General features: G+C 30.8%; 12 protein-coding genes across 12 annotated transcripts; 6 read left to right on the top strand and 6 right to left on the bottom strand. All coding sequences in view use genetic code 12, as the record gives it.

Moving 5' to 3' along the window:
- Positions 1-714: 714 nt before the first annotated feature.
- On the bottom strand, positions 715-1,438 carry RJT21DRAFT_121162 (uncharacterized protein). The gene has a single exon (XM_064881998.1). It carries the CDS (start codon positions 997-999, stop codon positions 760-762), a length of 240 nt encoding a protein of 79 aa, XP_064737861.1. The 5' UTR covers positions 1,000-1,438; the 3' UTR covers positions 715-759.
- Positions 1,439-1,494: 56 nt separating this feature from the next.
- RLI1 (Fe-S cluster-binding ribosome biosynthesis protein) lies at positions 1,495-3,026 on the top strand. The gene has a single exon (XM_064881997.1). The coding sequence runs from the start codon at positions 1,520-1,522 to the stop codon at positions 2,612-2,614; it is 1,095 nt and encodes a 364-aa protein (XP_064737860.1). The 5' UTR covers positions 1,495-1,519; the 3' UTR covers positions 2,615-3,026.
- A 21-nt stretch (positions 3,027-3,047) lies between these two features.
- SEC62 (Sec63 complex subunit) lies at positions 3,048-4,187 on the top strand. The gene has a single exon (XM_064881996.1). The coding sequence runs from the start codon at positions 3,194-3,196 to the stop codon at positions 4,109-4,111; it is 918 nt and encodes a 305-aa protein (XP_064737859.1). The 5' UTR covers positions 3,048-3,193; the 3' UTR covers positions 4,112-4,187.
- On the top strand, positions 4,188-6,516 carry RJT21DRAFT_127200 (uncharacterized protein). The gene has a single exon (XM_064882885.1). The coding sequence runs from the start codon at positions 4,392-4,394 to the stop codon at positions 6,330-6,332; it is 1,941 nt and encodes a 646-aa protein (XP_064737858.1). The 5' UTR covers positions 4,188-4,391; the 3' UTR covers positions 6,333-6,516.
- A 312-nt stretch (positions 6,517-6,828) lies between these two features.
- EHD3 (mitochondrial 37S ribosomal protein mS47) lies at positions 6,829-8,887 on the top strand. Its single transcript, XM_064881995.1, has one exon. The coding sequence runs from the start codon at positions 7,243-7,245 to the stop codon at positions 8,791-8,793; it is 1,551 nt and encodes a 516-aa protein (XP_064737857.1). The 5' UTR covers positions 6,829-7,242; the 3' UTR covers positions 8,794-8,887.
- RJT21DRAFT_121157 (uncharacterized protein) lies at positions 8,872-10,392 on the bottom strand. Its single transcript, XM_064881994.1, has one exon. The coding sequence runs from the start codon at positions 10,240-10,242 to the stop codon at positions 8,938-8,940; it is 1,305 nt and encodes a 434-aa protein (XP_064737856.1). The 5' UTR covers positions 10,243-10,392; the 3' UTR covers positions 8,872-8,937.
- A 98-nt stretch (positions 10,393-10,490) lies between these two features.
- Positions 10,491-12,001, top strand: MAS1 (Mas1p). Its single transcript, XM_064884507.1, has one exon. The coding sequence runs from the start codon at positions 10,535-10,537 to the stop codon at positions 11,951-11,953; it is 1,419 nt and encodes a 472-aa protein (XP_064737855.1). The 5' UTR covers positions 10,491-10,534; the 3' UTR covers positions 11,954-12,001.
- On the bottom strand, positions 12,001-14,113 carry NGG1 (histone acetyltransferase). The gene has a single exon (XM_064884506.1). It carries the CDS (start codon positions 13,966-13,968, stop codon positions 12,049-12,051), a length of 1,920 nt encoding a protein of 639 aa, XP_064737854.1. The 5' UTR covers positions 13,969-14,113; the 3' UTR covers positions 12,001-12,048.
- A 34-nt stretch (positions 14,114-14,147) lies between these two features.
- RJT21DRAFT_121154 (mitochondrial 37S ribosomal protein mS35) lies at positions 14,148-15,594 on the bottom strand. The gene has a single exon (XM_064881993.1). It carries the CDS (start codon positions 15,134-15,136, stop codon positions 14,216-14,218), a length of 921 nt encoding a protein of 306 aa, XP_064737853.1. The 5' UTR covers positions 15,137-15,594; the 3' UTR covers positions 14,148-14,215.
- On the bottom strand, positions 15,395-16,486 carry RJT21DRAFT_114681 (putative peptide hydrolase; the record flags this gene model as incomplete). The annotated part of the gene is made up of 1 exon (XM_064880268.1): positions 15,395-16,486. The coding sequence occupies one exon, from the start codon at positions 16,484-16,486 to the stop codon at positions 15,395-15,397; it is 1,092 nt and encodes a 363-aa protein (XP_064737852.1).
- A 22-nt stretch (positions 16,487-16,508) lies between these two features.
- On the bottom strand, positions 16,509-19,146 carry RJT21DRAFT_121153 (ssDNA-dependent ATPase). The gene has a single exon (XM_064881992.1). It carries the CDS (start codon positions 18,899-18,901, stop codon positions 16,643-16,645), a length of 2,259 nt encoding a protein of 752 aa, XP_064737851.1. The 5' UTR covers positions 18,902-19,146; the 3' UTR covers positions 16,509-16,642.
- Positions 19,073-20,332, top strand: SPP1 (Spp1p; the record flags this gene model as incomplete). The annotated part of the gene is made up of 1 exon (XM_064880267.1): positions 19,073-20,332. One exon carries the CDS (start codon positions 19,073-19,075, stop codon positions 20,330-20,332), a length of 1,260 nt encoding a protein of 419 aa, XP_064737850.1.
- Positions 20,333-20,358: the final 26 nt, after the last annotated feature.

Raw genomic sequence — 20,358 nt, 5'->3', positions numbered from 1 at the left:
TCAGATCGTTATCATCTTACATATAGTATATCTTATGTATGGAGTAAACTCCCTAGTTAAGCATTATAAAATTCAGGGGGGGGCAGCAGTGGGAAATTGAATGTTTTTATATGGTGAGATCTTGATCTGCGCACGCATTTTCATTTTCAATGGCGGGTTACCCGGATGTGGTATGTAATACTATAGACTATATCAGTAGGAATAGACTGCAAATAGTAACAATATATGGTTATTAAGGATGCAATAAACTAGATAGAAGATATTCAATGAGAGATTACAATACGATTTATATATACCATATACGATTTATATATAGCATATGTGATTTCTACATACAATTTACGTATTATACATACAATTTACGTATTATACATACATTATACGAATTGTACATACATTATATACAAAGTAAGTCAAATTGTGTATCATTCACAATTATCACTGGTCCAACTTGAATATTCCTTATATAAGTACCTTAAGTAGCTTAGAATATCATGACTACCTTCCTACCTCCCACCAATCATAAGCTTGTATTTACTAAGCGCATAGGACAATTCACTGCGACACGACCGTCTTAACTATGTCCCATCTATAAACTAGTGCGTGTAAAATCAAAAACCAACATTCACTATAAAATTTATTTGTTTTGTCCTGCATGCAACTGAAAAAAATTTCTAAACAATATACGGGCAGACCTTCGAAAACACCAGAAGACATAAATCATCATCTATCTCTTAAGTTATATATAGTACTACTACCTTAGTAAGACAATAATAGACAAGACAAGATGAGTTCAGACAAAGGAACAAGAATTGCCATTGTCAACACCGATAGGTGTAAGCCTAAGAAGTGTAGACAAGAATGTCGTAAAGGATGTCCAGTAGTTAAAACTGGGAAATTATGTATTGAAGTTACACCAGCATCAAAGATTGCATTTATTTCAGAAACTTTATGTATTGGTTGTGGTATTTGTGTTAAAAAATGTCCATTTGATGCCATTCAAATTATTAATTTACCAACTAATTTAGAATCAGAAACAACTCATAGATATTCTGCTAATTCATTTAAATTACATAGATTACCAACTCCAAGACCTGGACAAGTTTTAGGTTTAGTTGGTACAAATGGTATTGGTAAATCAACTGCTTTAAAAATTTTAGCTGGTAGACAAAAACCAAATTTAGGTAGATATGATAATCCTCCTGATTGGCAAGAAATTATTAGACATTTTAGAGGTTCTGAATTACAAAATTATTTTACTAAAGTTTTAGAAGATGATATGAGAGCTATTATTAAACCTCAATATGTTGATAGTATTCCTCAATCTTTAGCTAAATCTAAAATTAAAACTGTAGGTGCTATTTTAAAGGCAAGATCTCAAAGGGATGATGCTTGGGATTATTTATTAAAAGCTTTAGAATTAAAACATGTTATGGATAGAGAAATTGATCAATTATCTGGTGGTGAATTACAAAGATTTGCCTTGGGTGTTACTTGTGTTCAAGATTTTAATGTTTATATGTTTGATGAACCTTCATCTTATTTAGATGTTAAACAAAGATTAAGAGCTGCTGAAGTTATTAGATCTTTATTATCAGCTACAACTTATATTATTTGTGTTGAACATGATTTATCAGTATTAGATTATCTTTCTGATTTTGTTTGTATCTTATATGGTGCACCATCCGTTTATGGGGTTGTTTCATTACCTTCTTCTGTCAGAGAAGGTATAAATATTTTCTTAGATGGTCATATTCCAACTGAAAATATGAGATTTAGAACTGAATCTTTACAATTTAGATTAGCTGATTCTGCTGCTGATTTAATCTTAGATAAATCAAATGCTATGAGTTATCCTGCTATGAAAAAGACTCAAGGTAATTTCAAATTAACTGTTGAACCAGGTGATTTTACAAATTCTGAAATTTTAGTTATGATGGGTGAAAATGGTACTGGTAAAACAACTTTCTGTAAATTATTAGCTGGTTTAACTCCTGCTGATGATGGTCAAGAAATTCCAAAATTAAGTGTTTCATTAAAACCTCAAAAGATTGCTCCAAAATTCCCTGGTACTGTTAGACAATTATTCTTTAAAAAGATTAGAGCTTCATTTTTACATCCTCAATTTCAAACTGATGTTGCTAAACCATTAAAGATTGAAGATATTTTAGATAATGAAGTTAAAACTTTATCTGGTGGTGAATTACAAAGAGTTGCTATTGTTTTAGCATTAGGTGTACCAGCTGATATTTATTTAATTGATGAACCATCAGCTTATTTGGATTCTGAACAACGTATTATTTGTTCTAAAGTTATCAGAAGATTTATTTTACATGCTAAAAAGACTGCCTTTGTTGTTGAGCATGATTTTATTATGGCTACTTATTTAGCTGATAGAGTCATTGTATTTGAAGGTCAACCATCTCTTAATGCTTATGCTAGAACTCCTGAATCTTTATTAACTGGTTGTAATAAATTCTTGAAGAATTTGAATGTTACATTTAGAAGAGATCCAAACTCTTTTAGACCAAGAATTAATAAATTAGATTCTCAAATGGATAAAGAACAAAAATCCTCGGGTAATTATTTCTTCTTGGATAGTACCGACTTATGAACAAACAATAAGGGCAGCATTTTCATTTCATTCTTAATTAATATAGTCTTTACTAATAGTAAGTCTATATTAATTCTGTTTCACCTCCTGTACATTAGTGTTTCAATTGCATACAATTGGAAGGTTTACGACGTTCCATAGCCATTCCATTCATACTAGACTGTTTTCAAGTTATATCTTCTTCTCTTACTCCTCTGTTATGGATGTTTATCGTTGTTTTATCTCCCCTTTCTTATAAACACCATTGATTTATCTCTCTCTCACTCTCTCTCTACTCTTATTGAAGGTTGTATACGTTCACATGTTTCTGTATGTATGGATTGGCTCTCCTCCTGGTTTTATAGATATGTATATAAGGTATATACCCTATTTATTACTTAATAATAATTACCAACAATTTCTTAAAAGGACAATTATGCTGCAAATTTCGTCAGTGTGCGCACCAAAAGTTGGACACGTAAAAATTTCTTTTGCCGGCTGAAACAATTTAGCTCCAGCAGGTGTGTTGAAAAACTACTGCGACTAAACCGTCATAGTTAAGTAAGCATAGGTTAAAGTAGATTAAAACAATAAACCAGTATGAGTCATCCAGCAGTACAACATGCCGGAGGCGTTGCCGGAGCAGGAGCCGGGGCCGGAACAGGCAACTTCCCTGTGCAACCCTCAAATCAAAGATCTCCTGTAGCCATTGCTATTGCTAATTATTTATTTCAAAATCCTGTATTAAAGCAAAGAATTGGATTATTTGATAATGAAAGAGATATAGAATTTTTCAGATTTAAACGATTGGTAAGGGCTTTGGTTTCAGAAGATTATAAAAATAAACAAGCTAATCCTAAAAATGGGTTAGTACCAATTACTAGTGAAGTTGAAGCTCAAAAAGTATTAGTATTACTTATTCAAAATCAATTAATTCTTCCTGTTAAAAAATTACATTATGCTGAAGTAAAGGCTAAGAGATGGAAACCTAATAAATCTAAACCTACATTAATTAGATCAGAAAAGGCATTTGTTGATCCAGATGCTTATTATGCTTGGCTTTATTCTAAACCAAATCCTTATATTATATTATATAGTATTTTAGCAGTTATTGTTGTATTTGCCATTATATTATTCCCATTATGGCCTCCATTTATGAAAAGAGGTGTATGGTATTTATCTATGGCAGCTTTAGGATTAATTGGGTTATTCTTTGCTATAGCCATTGTTAGATTAATTATCTATGTTATATCTTTAGTTGCCTTCCCTAAACCATTCTGGTTATTCCCTAACTTATTTGAAGATTGTGGAGTGATTGAAAGTTTCCAACCGGTATATGCATGGGAAGAGCCAAAGAAGTCTAAAAAGTCCAAAAAGTCAAAGTCAAAGTCAAAGGCTACTACCAGTAATGAGAGTAATGAAGCTTCATCTAGTGGGGTTACCAGTGGAGCCCAAGTGAGTAATGGATCTGTTACTACTCAAAAACGTAAAGTTGTATTGGAAGAAGTGCAAGAGTAGAGTAGAGTAGAGTAGAGTATGATATAGTATGGTAGAGTATGATATAATATGGTATATACACGCATTCTCTAACTCACATATTGTTCTATATACCATTCAAATATATTAGTAAAGGTCTAAGTATATGACTATACTGTACTAATTGTGGGTATCCCATTTAGGCAATACAACGGTGTAAGCGCGCTAGAGGTCATGGCCCAAAAAAATAGTGTGTCATATTTCGGAACTTTACCCTAAATAGTTCAGTAATACAAGCAGAATATACGGTAAGAATCACATAATGGTGATAATAAACGACTTATCATTCAATCAGGATAGTTCGTGTATATCGTTATCCACATCGGAATATCATAAGATTTTCAATTGTGAACCATTTGGAGAATTTTATGCTTCGAGTAGTCAGGGAGGCGTAAAACGGTCTATCTCAAATTCTATAGAAGAAGAGAATAATATTAATAATGGGATACGACTGAGAACTAATAGTAATAGTGCAGGAATTGCAAATGGGAATAATAATAATATTAATGATGATAGGATCTTTGGTAATGTTAGTGATCCAAATATTAATGATTCAGGTTTATACCCCACAGCTTATTTAAGAATGTTATATTCAACATCTTTAACAATTATTATACCTGAATCTACTAGTAAATTAGGTAGAAGAGTTTTAAAGATTTATAATTTAAAACAAAATCTTAAAATATGTGAATTAAATTTTACATCGAATATTATTAATATTAAATTAAATCTGAAACGTTTATTAGTCATTTTAGAAGTTGGACAAATTTATATTTATGATTTAAGTTGTGTTCAATTGGTTAAGATTCTTCAAGTTAATTCATTTTTAAATGAGAATACTAATACTACTAGTCCACTTGTAGGAGATTTAAGTTCTAATAATAAATCTTATCTTGTATTACCTATCTCATTAATTAATGATCAAACTGATTTATTTAATACAGAACCGTTATCAAATAATAATAATAATAATAATAATAATAATAATAATAATAATAATAATAATAATAATAATAATAATAATAATAATAATAATAATAATCAAATAACTTCTCGAGGTAATTCTCAACCTTCAACTCCCCTTTTAAAGCCAAGTGATTCAACTATTATAAATAATACTTTAAATTCACTTATTGTTTATACTTCAAAAGATCATCATCTTCCTAAAACTTCAAATATTACTCTTGATGATTTGAAAAAGGATAGTTCAGGTTGGTTAATAGTATATGATACTATTGAATTAAAACCAAAATTAATCTTTAAAGCTCATAATTCAGGTATTGGTAAGATTAATATTTCTGATAATAAGATTGCTACTGCTTCAGTAAAGGGAACAATTATACGAGTATTTACTATTGAAGAAGATAGTAATAATGAAACCCTTCGTATATCAAAAGTATTAAGTTTAAGAAGAGGACATAATTTAGCTAAGATTAATACTCTTAGTTTTAATAATGATAATACCATATTAGGTTGTGGATCAGAAAGTAATACTATACATTTTTTTAAATTAGATGATAGTGGCAAATATGATGATGATAATGATAATGATGAAGAAGATTTACATGAAGATAGTGATAATGAAGGTGGTAGAGGTAGTAATGAAGAAGGAGGAGGTGGCGGAGGAGATTCAAGTCGATCATCAGAAGATTTAAATGAGAATTTAGCTAATTTATTAGTTTCAAAAAAACAATCATCAACATCTCCTATTGAAGATAATGATGGAAATGGTTCTGGTAGTGGACATTCATATTTTAGTTTTGCAACTCTTAAACAAACTAAGAAATTAATTAATAATCAATATACTAAATCATTTATTAAGAAATTACCTTATAAAGATTATTTTGATAATTTAATATGGGAACCTCCTAGACGTTCATTTGCTTATATAAAATTACCTGAATATACTCCACCACATTTTCATCATCATTATTATGATAATGAAGATAATCAAAGATATAATCGTATTCAAGATTCTCCTAATAAAGTTGAAATTGGGTATAATAATCTGTTGATATTATTGGCTAGTTATCATACGGGGATATTCTATCAATATCAATTACCCAATCCTCAACGTAAACATCATCGTCATATAAGTCATGGGAATCGTCGTGGTAGTAATGGAGATAATGGTAAGCATGAGGAGCATGAAGAAGAGAAGAGAGAGGAGTGTTATTTGATTAATCAATATAACATGATTTAATTTAGTTTAGTTTAGTTTAGTTTTGTTTAATTTGGTTTGAGTTGTAGGTTGTTTTGTAGAGTAGGGTAGTTAGGTTAGGGAAGGTAATACATATTCATGAGATAAGTATTGTGCGGTATTGTATTGTACTGTTATTGCATACTGTGACTATAGTATGCAGCTCTACTGTAACTGTACTCTGTACTGTACTCTGTACTGTACTCTGTACTGTACTCTGTACTGTACTCTGTAGTGTAACAGTAGTGTAGTACTGTAAGTTATCCAGTGTAGTACAGTAACAGTAGTGTAGTACTGTTGTATAGTACAGTACTCTATACTATACTATAATATACACAACTACTACGCTACCATACGTCATATACTCACTTTAACTACATTCTTCTCCTTCCCCTTAGCCGAGTCTTCTGTGGTTAAGGTTGCGGTGCAATCCCTATCTATTCTTTTTTACCCCAGCTTTTGTATATCCGCTAACTCAAACTCCGGCTAATACACCACACACAAATTATTGTAATTAACTAATAATTAATATGACTATTTTATATACTGAGTTGACTCATTTACTCCACTAAAACCTTATTCAATTATATGTATTCTATTCGACTGATTTATACAGTTAGTTATTTACTATTACTTAGTTAATTGAATTCCACTGAGAGAAACACCCATGCCGCAGTACATCCAGTCCAGCTGTCTCTCTATGCTCTCTCCCTCACCCCCATTTTCACATTCAGCTCCAACGGAAGGAAAAAAAATTTTCCCGTGGAAAAAGACCACACCCAACCAACAAACCTCACTAGCACCAGAAAAGTATTGAGGACTCCCCACTTTGAAGTGAGAGTTTCACCACTACTATATAAGGAGTAATTATCCCCTATAAATAAGATTTCATACTAGATATAACTTTTGTATAATGCTAAGATCCAGTATTAAACCAATTGTATCTTTCCATTCTAAGGTATCATTAACTAGAGCATATCTTAATTCTACTACCAGATCAATGTCTTCATCATCTTCAACAAAAGGTGCAACTTCTGCTTCTGCTTCAGGTAAATCAGAAGAAGTAGAAGAAGATGTAGTATTATTTAAAAATGAAAATTCCGCAAGGTTAATTGTATTAAATAGACCTAGGAAATTAAATTCTTTAAATACAGAAATGATTAATTTAATAACTCCTCGTTTAATTGAATATTCTAAATCAACTAGTAATAATGTTATAATTTTAACTTCAAGTCTTCCTAAATCTCTTTGTGCTGGAGGTGATGTTGCATCATGTGCTATAGAAATTTTAAAAGATAATCCTTTATATCCAAGTGATTTCTTTCAACAAGAATATAATTTAAATTATCTTATTTCTACTTATCCAAAACCTTATGTTGCACTTATGGATGGTATAACTATGGGTGGAGGTGTTGGATTATCAGTTCATGCTCCATTTAGAGTGGCTACTCAAACTACTAAATTAGCCATGCCAGAAATGGATATTGGGTTTTTTCCTGATGTTGGTACAACATTCTTTTTACCAAGATTAGATGATAAAATTGGTTATTATTATGCTTTATCAGGTGATATTTTATCAGGTTTAGATGCCTATTTTGCAGGATTTGCAACTCATTATATTAAATCAGAAAATAAAGAAGCTTTAATAAAAAGATTATCAGTTTTAAAACCTCCTGTCATTAATAATGTTAAAACTACTACTAATGAAATATTAAGTAATCAACAAGAATATTTTGCATTAGTTAATAATGCCATTGAAGAATTTTCAGAAACTAAATTACCTGAAGATTATAAATTCCCACTTTCTCCTGAAGATATTACTATTATTAAACAAGCCTTTTCTCAACCAACTATTAAAGATGTTTTCAAATTTTTAGAAGGTAGAAAGGATAACTTTTCTAAAACTTTACTTGAAAAATTAACTAATAAACCATTAAGTTCTCTTAATATTGCTTATGAATTATTGAAATTAGGAGAAAAGAATTCTATTAAATCACAATTTAAACAAGAATTAATTGCTGCTACTAATATAGTTAATATTCCTGCTAAAGAAAATGATTTTGTTTTAGGAGTTTCTCATAAATTAATTGATAAAATAAAGTTACCAGCTTATCCAACATGGCATAATGGTAATGTTTCTGAAACATTTATTAAATCAATTTTAAAATCTTCTATTAAAACAACAAAATCATTATCTGAACCATATATAAAATCATTCTTTGGAGTAGATTTCGATCAATATCCTCATCATATGGGTTTACCATCTAATCAACAAGTTGCTGATTATATTACTGGTAATGATGGTTCGGGTAGATCTTACTTGCCAACTCCAAATGAAGTTCATAAATATTTTGCTAAGACAACTAATAATAAACTTGGTGTAGAAGCTAAAATTAATCAAATTTTACAAGTTCATGGTGAAGCTTCCAAGTATGATAACAAGTATGTATCTTGGAAGGCATAAGCTAACAATAAAAAAAAAAAGAATTCATATTGTACATAGAGTAGACTTTTAAAATATATACTGATTTTAAAATATATACTGATTTTAAAAAATACATATTTTTATTTGATTTATATAACTAAGAATAATTAATATTATAATACACTATTTGAACTTTTCTACAATTAAATCTTCACCCAATTCTTCATAATCAGCTTTAGTAACAAACCAGTTATCTAAGGCAATCTTTACACTATTAGATTCAATACCTTCTTCAATATTACCAGTATCATTTAACATATTAGCTAAATTACAAGCTCCTAACCAACTTCCAAACAGTCTATCCCAAATTTCACTTGAAGTATCAGTACTTGAACTATGTCTTACAGTATTAACACTATAAACAAATGCATAACCTGGATAAACTTGTGATACTAAATTTCTAAGATCAGTAATAATTTGTTCAGGTAAATCACTAAGATTTGATGAACCTCCAGTAATTAAAATATTTGATAATAAATCTTTAAATATTTCTGTAAATTTTGCAAATTTATTATGTGATGGATTTGAATCACTTGAACTTGGTAATAATGTTTGTTCTAAACTTTTTAAAGCAAAAAATATGAGATCAACAACTCCATGAGTATGAGGTTTATCAGGTGTTGGAATTGGTAAAGTTATATTTGGTAAAGGATTAGCAATTGGATTAAGTAAATTATTTAAAAATTTAGGAGTATCTTCAACATTAATATGACCTCTATTCTCTAATTGATAAAATTTTAAATCATAATTACTTGATAAATTTTTATATTCTTGTAAAATATTATGACTAATATAATAATTTTTAAATGAATCAGTTGCTGAATTATATTTATTTGGAATTAAATTTTCAATAGATGTCTTTGTTTGTAAATAATTTAATACATGTAAATTTACAAAATCTCCAGCATATTTTGAATGAAATGATGCTTTATTTTGAATAATTCCATCTAAAATTGGGGTAACACTAGTTGTTGAAGATCCAATATCAATTACTATTCCTGTAGATCTACCGGCTCTATATAATTGTGATAAAGGTGATTTAACTAATGAAAATATAGGTACTTCAAATTGTTCAAATGCAATTTGAGTGGTAGTTAATTTATTCTTTGAAGTATTCCAACTTTGTTCAGTCATAACTAAAGGATATTCTTTTGAATCAACTGGTGAATAATTATCAATATTATTATAAACATATTGCCAATTTTTAACTATATTATCAAAATCATAAATTAATCCATTATCTAATAATGTCATTACTTCATTATTAGGATATTTATTAATTTCTTCATCTCCTACTATAATTGTTCCATTAGAATCTATAGAATAATTACTATTGAACACTAATGAGGGCAAATCTTCCAGAGCAAACCCCGCCTTGGTGCTGTAGGAGCCATTGTCTATCACTACGGCTGGTGCTGTATATGCCATATTGTGATCTATATAAGAATTGAACTGGGTTTTGGTGGGTTTTGGTGGGTTTCTGTAGTATATAAGGCTGGTTATTATCTGTGTTGATATTTGACCGAGTTGGTGAAAAAAAATGGTAACGGTAGAAAAATGTCGTGGCAGTGCGCACTGGACTCTGGACTCTACTGGATTGGCACGACATTTTCCCACTCCTCAAACATCTAGACCATCATTTTTGATTATGAGATATCACTAATGAGTAAACTGATTTATCAAACGTTTATACAAGTTTCTTTACATACACCAACTAAATATGCTTAGAAGTGTAGTGAATAGAAAGCCCAATGTTGGGTCATTAAGAAGATTTCTTCAAACTGCTTCTGTAGGTACAAGTTCCTTTGCTCCACCTCCAACTTTTCAAACTTCAACATTATCAAATGGATTAACTGTAGCTAGTGAAGTAATTCCTGGAACTAAAACTGCAACTGTTGGAGTTTGGATTAATGCAGGATCAAGAGCTGATACTCCTGAGAATAGTGGAACAGCCCATTTCTTAGAACATTTAGCATTTAAAGGAACTAATAGAAGAAGTCAACCACATTTAGAATTAGAAATTGAAAATTTAGGTTCACAAATTAATGCTTATACTTCAAGAGAAAATACCGTTTATTATACTAAATGTCTTTCTAAAGATATTGATCAAAATATTGATATTTTAAGTGATTTATTAACTCAATCTAAATTAGAAGATCGAGCTATTGAAAATGAAAGACATGTTATATTACAAGAAAGTGATGAAGTTGATAAAATGTTAGATGAAGTTGTATTTGATCATTTACATGCAGTTGCTTATAAAAATCAAGATCTTGGTAGAACTATTTTAGGACCTCGAGAATTAATTAAAACCATTAATAGAAATGATTTAGTTAATTATATTACTACAAATTATAAAGGTGATAGAATGGCATTAATTGGAGTAGGTAATGTAGAACATGAAGAATTAGTTGAAAAGGCTAAAAAATATTTTGCTAATATTAAACCATCAGAAGTTCCATTTAAACAAAATGGAGGTGATTTACCAATATTTTATGGAGATGAAATTAGAATTCAAGATGATTCATTACCAACTACTCATTGTGCATTAGCAGTTGAAGGTGTTAGTTGGTCAGCTCCTGATTTCTTTACTGCTTCAGTAGCTAATGGGATTGTGGGAACTTGGGATAGATCTGTTGGTATTGGATCAAATTCTCCTTCACCACTTGCTGTAACTGCTGCAACTGGTGGACCTGATAAAACTCCAATTGCTAATAATTATATGGCTTATACTACATCTTATGCTGATACTGGATTAATGGGAGTTTATTTTTCAGCAGAAAAGGATGCAGATTTAAAATTATTTATTGATGCAGTATTACAAGAATGGGCAAGATTAAAATCAGGTAATATAACTGAAGAAGAAGTTGAAAGATCTAAGGCTCAATTAAAGGCTTCATTAGTATTAGCATTAGATGATTCTACATCTATTGCTGAAGATATTGGTAGACAATTAGTTAATACAGGATTTAGATTAACTCCAGAAGAAGCATTTGAAAGAGTAGAATCAATTACTAAACAAGATGTGGTAGACTGGGCTAATTATAGATTAAAGGATAAACCTATTGCTATATCTGCTGTTGGTAATGTTAAAAAATTACCATCTCATGAATATATAACGAAAGGTATGTCATTATAATAATGCATTAAGGGATATATATACCAGAAATGAAAATTGTACATAGTTTATTATTAAGTTTTAATACACCTTTTCTTTTTTTTTTATGATGAGGTTTACTTTTCAATAATATCAACGGCTGAGGAAACATTATCAGCATTATCATCATCATTAATTTCTTGTTCAACTGTACCTTCTCTAATTAAAATAGATTCCAGAGGAACTCTTTTCATAATTTCTCCCGGCTTGAAAAGTTTTCCAATATTATCAATCCATCTTCTTCTCTTTTCTAATAAAGTTCTTAATCCATTATTAGCAGCCTGCTGTTGTGGAGTAGAAGTATCAATCTTCTTTTTCTTACTTTTACCTTTAAGTCTTTTCATATATGCTTGATCAACTTGTTTATCTAAATCTTCTAATATAGCACAATATTCTTGATAAGCAATTTGTTCTTCAACAATTGGAATTAATTTCTTTCTATTGGCTTTATTTCTACTAACTACTTCTCTTAATTCTCGTTGTAATTGTCTCATTTCAGCACATACTTCATCATCTTCTTTATTCTTAATCCAATCATCATTATCAATAATACTGGAACTTGATTTTTTTATTCTACCACCAATAACATTTTGTCTTATACTTAATTTTGTTTCATCTTCTGATACTGGTAAATTCATAAAAATTCCAATATATTTTAATTCTCTTCTTAATCTATCTTCTATAGTACTAAAATCATTAATATCTCCAGTTAATTTATAATCTTCTCCACTATCCAATTGAGTGGCAATTGAAATATCATGATTTTCTTCATCATTATTATTATTAGATTCATCATCATTCCCATTACTTAAAGATCCATTCCGTCCATCTCCATTATCTTCTCCATCTTCATCTCCACTTGCTTCTCTTGTACTTAATATAGCAGATAAAAGTCTACTTGATAATGGTCCACAACTTATATCTTCAGTATATAATGTATCATCATTTAAATTATCAACTGTACCTTTAGCCTTATATGAATCTATTGGAGCTTGTTGATAAGCAGGAGAATTTAATTTAGAACTTAATGTAGCATCTTCATCAGCCCAAACATCTGCATAAAATCTTCCAAGTTTAGGTATAAGGAATGGAGTAACTTCTGGATCATAATCAGTCTTTTCCATTCCAGGTTGAATATTATATCTTTCATTTAAAAATTCAATATCTTCATTCAGAAATGGTCTAAAGTATGATTCTATATATGATTGATAAGTTGTAAATTGAACTTGATTACTAGGAGCTTTAGTCTTTGAAAAATCTATATTTGGAATAGGTCCTGGTAATAAACTTTGTAAATCATTTTCAGGATATGAAGCTACCCCATATTTACGTTTAAGATATTCTTTACCATGAGTTTCTAATCCATGATTATCTTCTGACCATAATCCAAGCTCGGCTATTGCTTCAGCAGGAAGAGTTTGAGATGTAACAAATTCTGATTTAGGATTTTTCAATCTAGTATCATTCTCATGAGTAAAGGATCCTGATTGAACTGGAGGTACGGGATCATCTTTGGTATTTAAATTCTCCTTGGACTCTTCTTCATCTTTATCATCAGTGGTGGTTATGACTTTCCTCTTTTTATTCAATGCAGTCTCATCACCATCTTCTTCTTCATCATCTTCTTCTACACTTATTTCTTCCACTCCTCGCTTCTTATCATTACCATTACCATTACCACTACCATTATTTTCTTCTTCATCATTTTCTTCGGTCGCACCTTCCTCTTGTTGTTCCTCCTCCGCATCTTCGGTATGGTCGCCCTTGTTCAAAATTTGTTTGATTCGCGTTAAAATTGAATCATCGGTAACTTCTACTGCGTCCAATTCTTTTTTCAACCCACTAAATAATTTACTCAAATTTAATAAGATCTTAATATTCGGTATGGTTCTTACATTATCACCATCTAATAATCCGACAGAATTATCATAAGTTAATTTCAATTCATTTATTATGGCATCCAATGTGGTGGATGCCGAATTGATGTCTGACGTCATAATCGATGATTCTCTATGTTCGGACCCTCTATATTAATAATCGCAGCCTAATATCTGTTTGTTGGACTAGTGATTTTTTTTAGGCTTTGAGTTTTTGATCGAGTTCGAATTATCACCAACCGTGCATCCATGCCGCACTACATACTACAAAATACTATAATATATTATGTAAAAGTAAATGGCATTATATATACAAGTGTACACTATAAATAACTATAGATATTTATGTTTATGGTTATGTTTATGTTTATGGACTGAATTCAGCTACGTACTTTTCATCCTTCTTTTCCTTAACAAGTTCAACAAGTTTATTGACTATCTTATGTTTAGCAATTGGAGCATCTTGAGGTCTCTTCCAGCTTTCTGGGAATTCTGGTTCTGGTGCATTTTTATGAGTACGTTTCATATGACGTGAATCTATTGGAATATCTGTGAAATCTGACTCTTTTGAATGTTTAATTAATTTATTTAAAGTATCAACCAAGTATCTAGCATTTTGAGCAGCTTCAGGATATTGATGAGATTTGTAAGTGAAAATATTAGTATCAATATTAAATTTATTACCAGCTAATACTTTGAAATTATGTTGAGCTTTTTCATCAAGTCCTAAATTATTCAAATCTACTTTTAATACTACTGTTCTATTAAATTTATTTGAAGTTTCGTCCCCAAAATCTGTTTGATAAGTTAATTTTATTGGACTTTCAGTTGGTTTAGGTGCATTATAAGGCTGACGGAATTTAGCCAATAACGGCATTTCATAAGCACTAATTCTAGTTAAATGTTCAATTCTTCTCTTTTCATGAGGAGTTGCTCCTTCATCTATAACATAAACATTACTTCTCTTCTTAGGTAAACCTTTTAATCTCAGAGGTGTATTATTCATAAATCTTTCTTTAAATCCATCAATAGCATATGTATAGTCTAATTCAGGTTGACCTTTAACCAATGAACTAATGGTTGAAAGAATAGCATTTCTTTCTTCATCACTAGGATTATATTTTTCACCCATACTATTCTTTCTTAAGTTATGAAGTTCAAAGATTTGATCGGCTGGTAATCCCTTCCAGGCATGAGGATTTAAATACAAAGGTGTAGCCTTTGAAGAATTATGACGAATCTGTTCAAGGCATCTCAAAGCCACACTGCCCTTTTTAGATATACTCATGTTTGGATCAGATAGTGTCACCTTCTGGATTAGTGGTGATTAAAATTGTTCAAAACTTTTTTTTTCAATTGGTACAATTTTTTTTCACTATAGGAATTGTGAAAAGTACACGTCCTTTAATTAAGTATAGCGATAGTCAGATAATATAAGTCACTGAGTTATAGAGTACTATATAGAAAGAATAGTAGACTAAAGAGTGTTCTGTTGTGTTGCAATGGTGCATTAGTAGTCCAATAGTACCTATTCAATATTAATGTCTTATTGTTCAACCTCACGTTTCACTTTACTATCCTTATGTTCTGTAGCTTTAGCATATTCGTTGGCATCCTCTTTCTTGATCTTCTTATGTTGATGACTATCATCATCATCTTCATCATCATCAGTTTTTATTCTCTTCTTATTAGCTGAAAAGAACAGTGTGATAGGCTTATTCTTTTTGACCTTTTCGATTAATCCCTTCAGCTTATTGGATGGGTTCCCAACATCCTTAGATACTTCGTAACCTTCAATATCAACATAAGCTTTATTGGTTTTAGTATTAAGAATTTCTTCAAGTACTTTCTCCAGTAACTCCTGATCAGGATTTAACCAATCATACCAAGCTTTTGTATCAGGTTCTAAAAGTATAGGTTTCCTATCATGTAACCATGAAATATCTCCAAGATCTTCTCTTGTTGCTGGTCCTGTTAATATAGTAAAAGACGATAAATATTCATCGTTAACATTGTAATTACTCTTATAGTTGGTATTATGAGAATACATTCCTGCCAAGTATATTATTGGACTCTTAGTAGAATGAACATAGTTTGGTATTTTAAGTTTAGATCCTTTGGGCTTTAACCATTCGAAATATCCTTGAATGGGTACCACACATCTGGTTCTCTTTTTACAACTATTCCATACCGCTTGACCACTCAGTAAACTTTCTTTACGACAATTGAAATATCGAGCCTGAGTTCTTTGTAATTCTTTTGAATATTCATTACCTTTCTTGCCATCTCTTTCAGTGGCTGCTGGATCTTGAGGTTTTGCCCAAAATGGGACTAGCCCAAACTTCAGCAGTTCCACTACATATTTATAATCTAAATTATTATTACTAATGGTATTTACCATATAAATTACTATGGCCGTATTGGTGGGAGCAATATTATAACTGCCATCCCATTGATTGACTCGGGTAAAGTCAAATTGAACTCGTCTCATATCATCTTCTGATCCTCTAATACTACCCTCATAAATCCCTGGTGACGATTCAGTCAATTCCTCATGTTGTTCATGAGAAAACACCGTATTATTAAATTGCGATGGTAACTCGTTCAAATTCACTCCTAGCGCAAATCTTCCACACATTCTACAATGGGCTTATCTTATATGTCTTTACTTTAATCTTCGTTAATTAAAATTATATTACGGAGTTCCCAGTCTTTATATAATTGGCGCGCTTCCGCATTGGGCAATATGGCAGCAAAAAAAAAGTATGGGGCAGAGCCACGACACAGTAACGTCTTAGTCTAAAAACAATAACCCTCCATCAGGGTCATCATTTTCTGTTTTATCATTTACATAATAGTCTGGTTGAGAGTCTGGGTCTAGAAATTCATCATAGGACTTTTCAAAATTATTAGTGCTTTCAGGATCATCGGAATACTCGTCTTTTTCTTCTCCATCAAAATACTCTGGTTGATCTTCTTTACTGAGAAATTCGTCGTATGTATAACCTGGAGATGAGGTAGTATCAGTAGCTCCATTTTTAGTATAAATATTTGCAATAGCAGCCTCCTGTTTCCTTTTAAGAGCCTTTAGGTAACTTTCTCGTAGTAATTTCCTCTTTATCTTCTTAAACGATTTATACTCCTTGACTTGATTTTCAGCTGCAAAATGAGCTTGCTCGGGTGCTTCATGATCTACTTCAGTACCTAAATGAGTAGGCTCTAAGAATTTGGGTTCTTCCATATCTTTAGGAAAATATGATTGTTTGACTACTCCATTCTTAAATTGAGGATTATATTTGTATGATTTACCATATCCTAATTCCTTCATTAAATTAGTAGGAGCATTTCGAATATGTAATGGGATAGGTAGTTTTGTTATATCAGGATTTTCTCTTATTAATTGTTGAGCAGATCTTAATGCTCTGTATGATTTAGTTGATTTAGGAGCTCTAGCCATCTTCATAGCACAATGAGCTAATATGATTTCTCCTTCGGGCATTCCCACAAACTCTATAGCTTCCTTTGCAGCAATTGCAAATGGTAAACATGAACTATCTCTTAAACCAATATCTTCACTTGCCATTACAATCATTCTACGAACTATAAACATAGGATCTTCACCTCCACTAAGCATCTTTACAAGATAAAACATAGCAGCATCAGCATTTGAACCTCGAACAGATTTATGAAATGCACTAATAGTATCATAATGAGATTCTCCATGTTTATCATACATATTATGAAAATTTCTAGTCTTTAATAGTGGTTTTAATAAATCACCCGATATATTTATAACACCAACTCTTTGTTTATTATTAATAGAAAAATTATCGGTAGATAAATATGCATTTACAGATTCAAGAATGTTTAAAGCCACTCTTGAATCTCCCATGGCTAATTCAGCAATATATTCAAAGGCATCTCTCTTAAGGGAAATAAAATGTAAATCATATAGTAACTTTCTTAGTCTATTGATTTGATATAACGCTCTTTCAAGAACTTTAATAATGTCATCTGATGTTAAAGGATCCATTACAAAAGTATGCATTCTAGATAATAAAGCATTGTTTAAAATAAATGATGGATTTTCCGTAGTCGCACCAATTACTGTTACTACCCCTTTTTCAATGACTGGTAATAATAAATCTTGTACAGCTTTATTAAATCGATGTATTTCATCTAAGAATAAGATAGTTTTCCGACCAGTTAAATTTCTTTCATTTTCTGCTTGTTGAAATGCTTCTTTAAGTTTCTTAGCATTAGCATCAGCTCCTGATAATTCTATAAATTTACAACTAGTTTCATGAGCAATGATTCGAGCTAAGGATGTCTTCCCTACTCCCGGTGACCCCCAAAGTAAAAAAGAAGGTATAGTGTCTGCTTTAATAATATTTCTTAATAATCCGTTCTTACCTAATAACTTCTCTTGACCAAAGAAATCATCTAATGATTTAGGTCGTAGTCTCTGAGCTAATGGTATACTAGCTTCTCGTTTAAGTTTGGCTGTTTCTTGTGCCTTTGTGAGATAACTAGATTGTCTTGGAGGTGGTGGTGATGATGGTGGTTGAGTAGTAGTAGTAGTAGAGACAGAAATTGATTCTTCGGCTACTGGTGATTTTACAGTATCTTCTTCTTGTTTGACATCTTCCAGAGTTGATAAGGGTATCACCTTAACCAATTCCTCTAATGAGGGCTCTTCAGATGACTCATTCTTTAATTTCTTCTTCTGTTGAGACTGGATCTTCCTCTCTTCTATCAATATTCTTGTTAACGTAGGCTTAGTCTTTTGAAGTTTTTCAAGTTTTTTCTTTTTAGTACTGGAATAGTCAGCTTTCAATCCTAACACCGAAAATGCATTTTCTACTGGTCTTTTCTTATTTTCTTCTATAATTTCTACGTCAAGAGTTGAATCGGGAGATGCTTCGGAGTCCTCCACTATAGTAGTTTCTTGATTGTCTAAGCATGAGTTCACGTGTCTTTCCAATAATCTTTGAGGTATTGATCGAGAACATATGGGACATACGTCATTCACCTGAACTACTGTCTCATTCATAATGGTTACTGTACATTATCTATTTGTACTTATTATCTTTATCAATAAAATCTATAAATTATTCATACCCCGAAGAGTACGCGAACAAAAAAATATTTAGAGTATTATGGAGATATCGCCAACATTTTTGTAGACTATTAGTCAGTAGTGAAAGGAGAGAATATATAAAATATGAATAAAGTAAATTCAGTGGAGGCGGAGTCGTTGGGGGTAAAGAAGAGAAAGTCAACTCCACCGATTTCTAGTGGACAAGTTAATAATAAGAAAGTGAAAATAGAGGATCAACCACAAACTCAAACTCAAACTCAAACTCGATTAGCATATAGTATAACACCAGAAGATAAGAATGGAAATGATGTAGAAGAAGAATCAGTAGAAGAGATAGCGAAACAGTATAAGAAGTTTAAGAATGCTGCCAAGTTTGATTTAAATTCCGAAGAATTGTTTTGTATATGTCGTAAACCTGATAATGGAGAGATGATGGTTCAATGTGATGGATGTGAAGAATGGTTTCATTTCAAATGTATGAAATTAAAACAAGAGAATTCTAATTTAATTGCTAAATTCTTTTGTAAATTCTGTGATTGGCAAAATACTGGTGTCACATTATGGAAGAGAAAGTGTCGAGTTTCATGGTGTAAAGATCCTATTCGGAATGATTCTAAATATTGTTCTGATGAACATGGAAAATTATTTATGAAAGAACTATTAGTGGATAAGAAGCCAATCACTGATCATGACTTAGCTTCAAATAAGATTAAAACCATTATGGATCATTCAGGTTATAATTATGAAGTATTAATTAATTTGGGTTCGCAATTTCCTGAATTAGATATAGTGAAAGAGTATAATGAAACTAATGGAGCTAATATAGATAAATTTCCTACAGAAACTAAGCAAGAACTTAATTCTATAAAGCGAAGATTTCTTAAAATTAAACAACTCATAGAGAAATTTGAAAAAAGAGAAGCATACTTGTTAGAGATTAAAGAAAAGAATAAATCACTTAACGATAAACTTTTACGAGCAATTTATCCTGAAGTTAAGACTGAAGATACTACATCAACTTCAGGTAAGAAGAAAAAATCATCTAAAAGTAAAAAACTAGACATATGTTTTCATGATAAACTGTTGGATAAAATATCTACAGAGAAGTCCATAATAGATGAAATATTGACAAATGAAGATCAATTCAATAAACTTAAAACGACTATAGAGCAAAAAATAAATGAAGAATCAGATGATGTATTATATAATGAATTACTTTGTATTCAAGATAGGAAGAAATGTCCTAGACATAATGGATGGTGGAACTTATTAAATGATGAAGTTACTAAAAAGTTAATTGAATATAACCAAACATTAGATAAATTGGAAGCTCAAAAGAAGGCAGCCTTAAGGAATTATAGTATTGAAATCTATGATAATTAGAATCCTATGATAATTAGAAACCATAC

This window comes from Scheffersomyces amazonensis (genome assembly GCF_036850825.1).
Source record: "Scheffersomyces amazonensis strain UFMG-HMD-26.3 chromosome Unknown RJT21scaffold_4, whole genome shotgun sequence".
Taxonomy (NCBI): Eukaryota; Fungi; Ascomycota; class Pichiomycetes; order Serinales; family Debaryomycetaceae; genus Scheffersomyces; species Scheffersomyces amazonensis.
The sequence above is the reverse complement of the archived record's forward strand: the minus strand, read 5'-3'. Positions and strand labels throughout refer to the sequence as shown.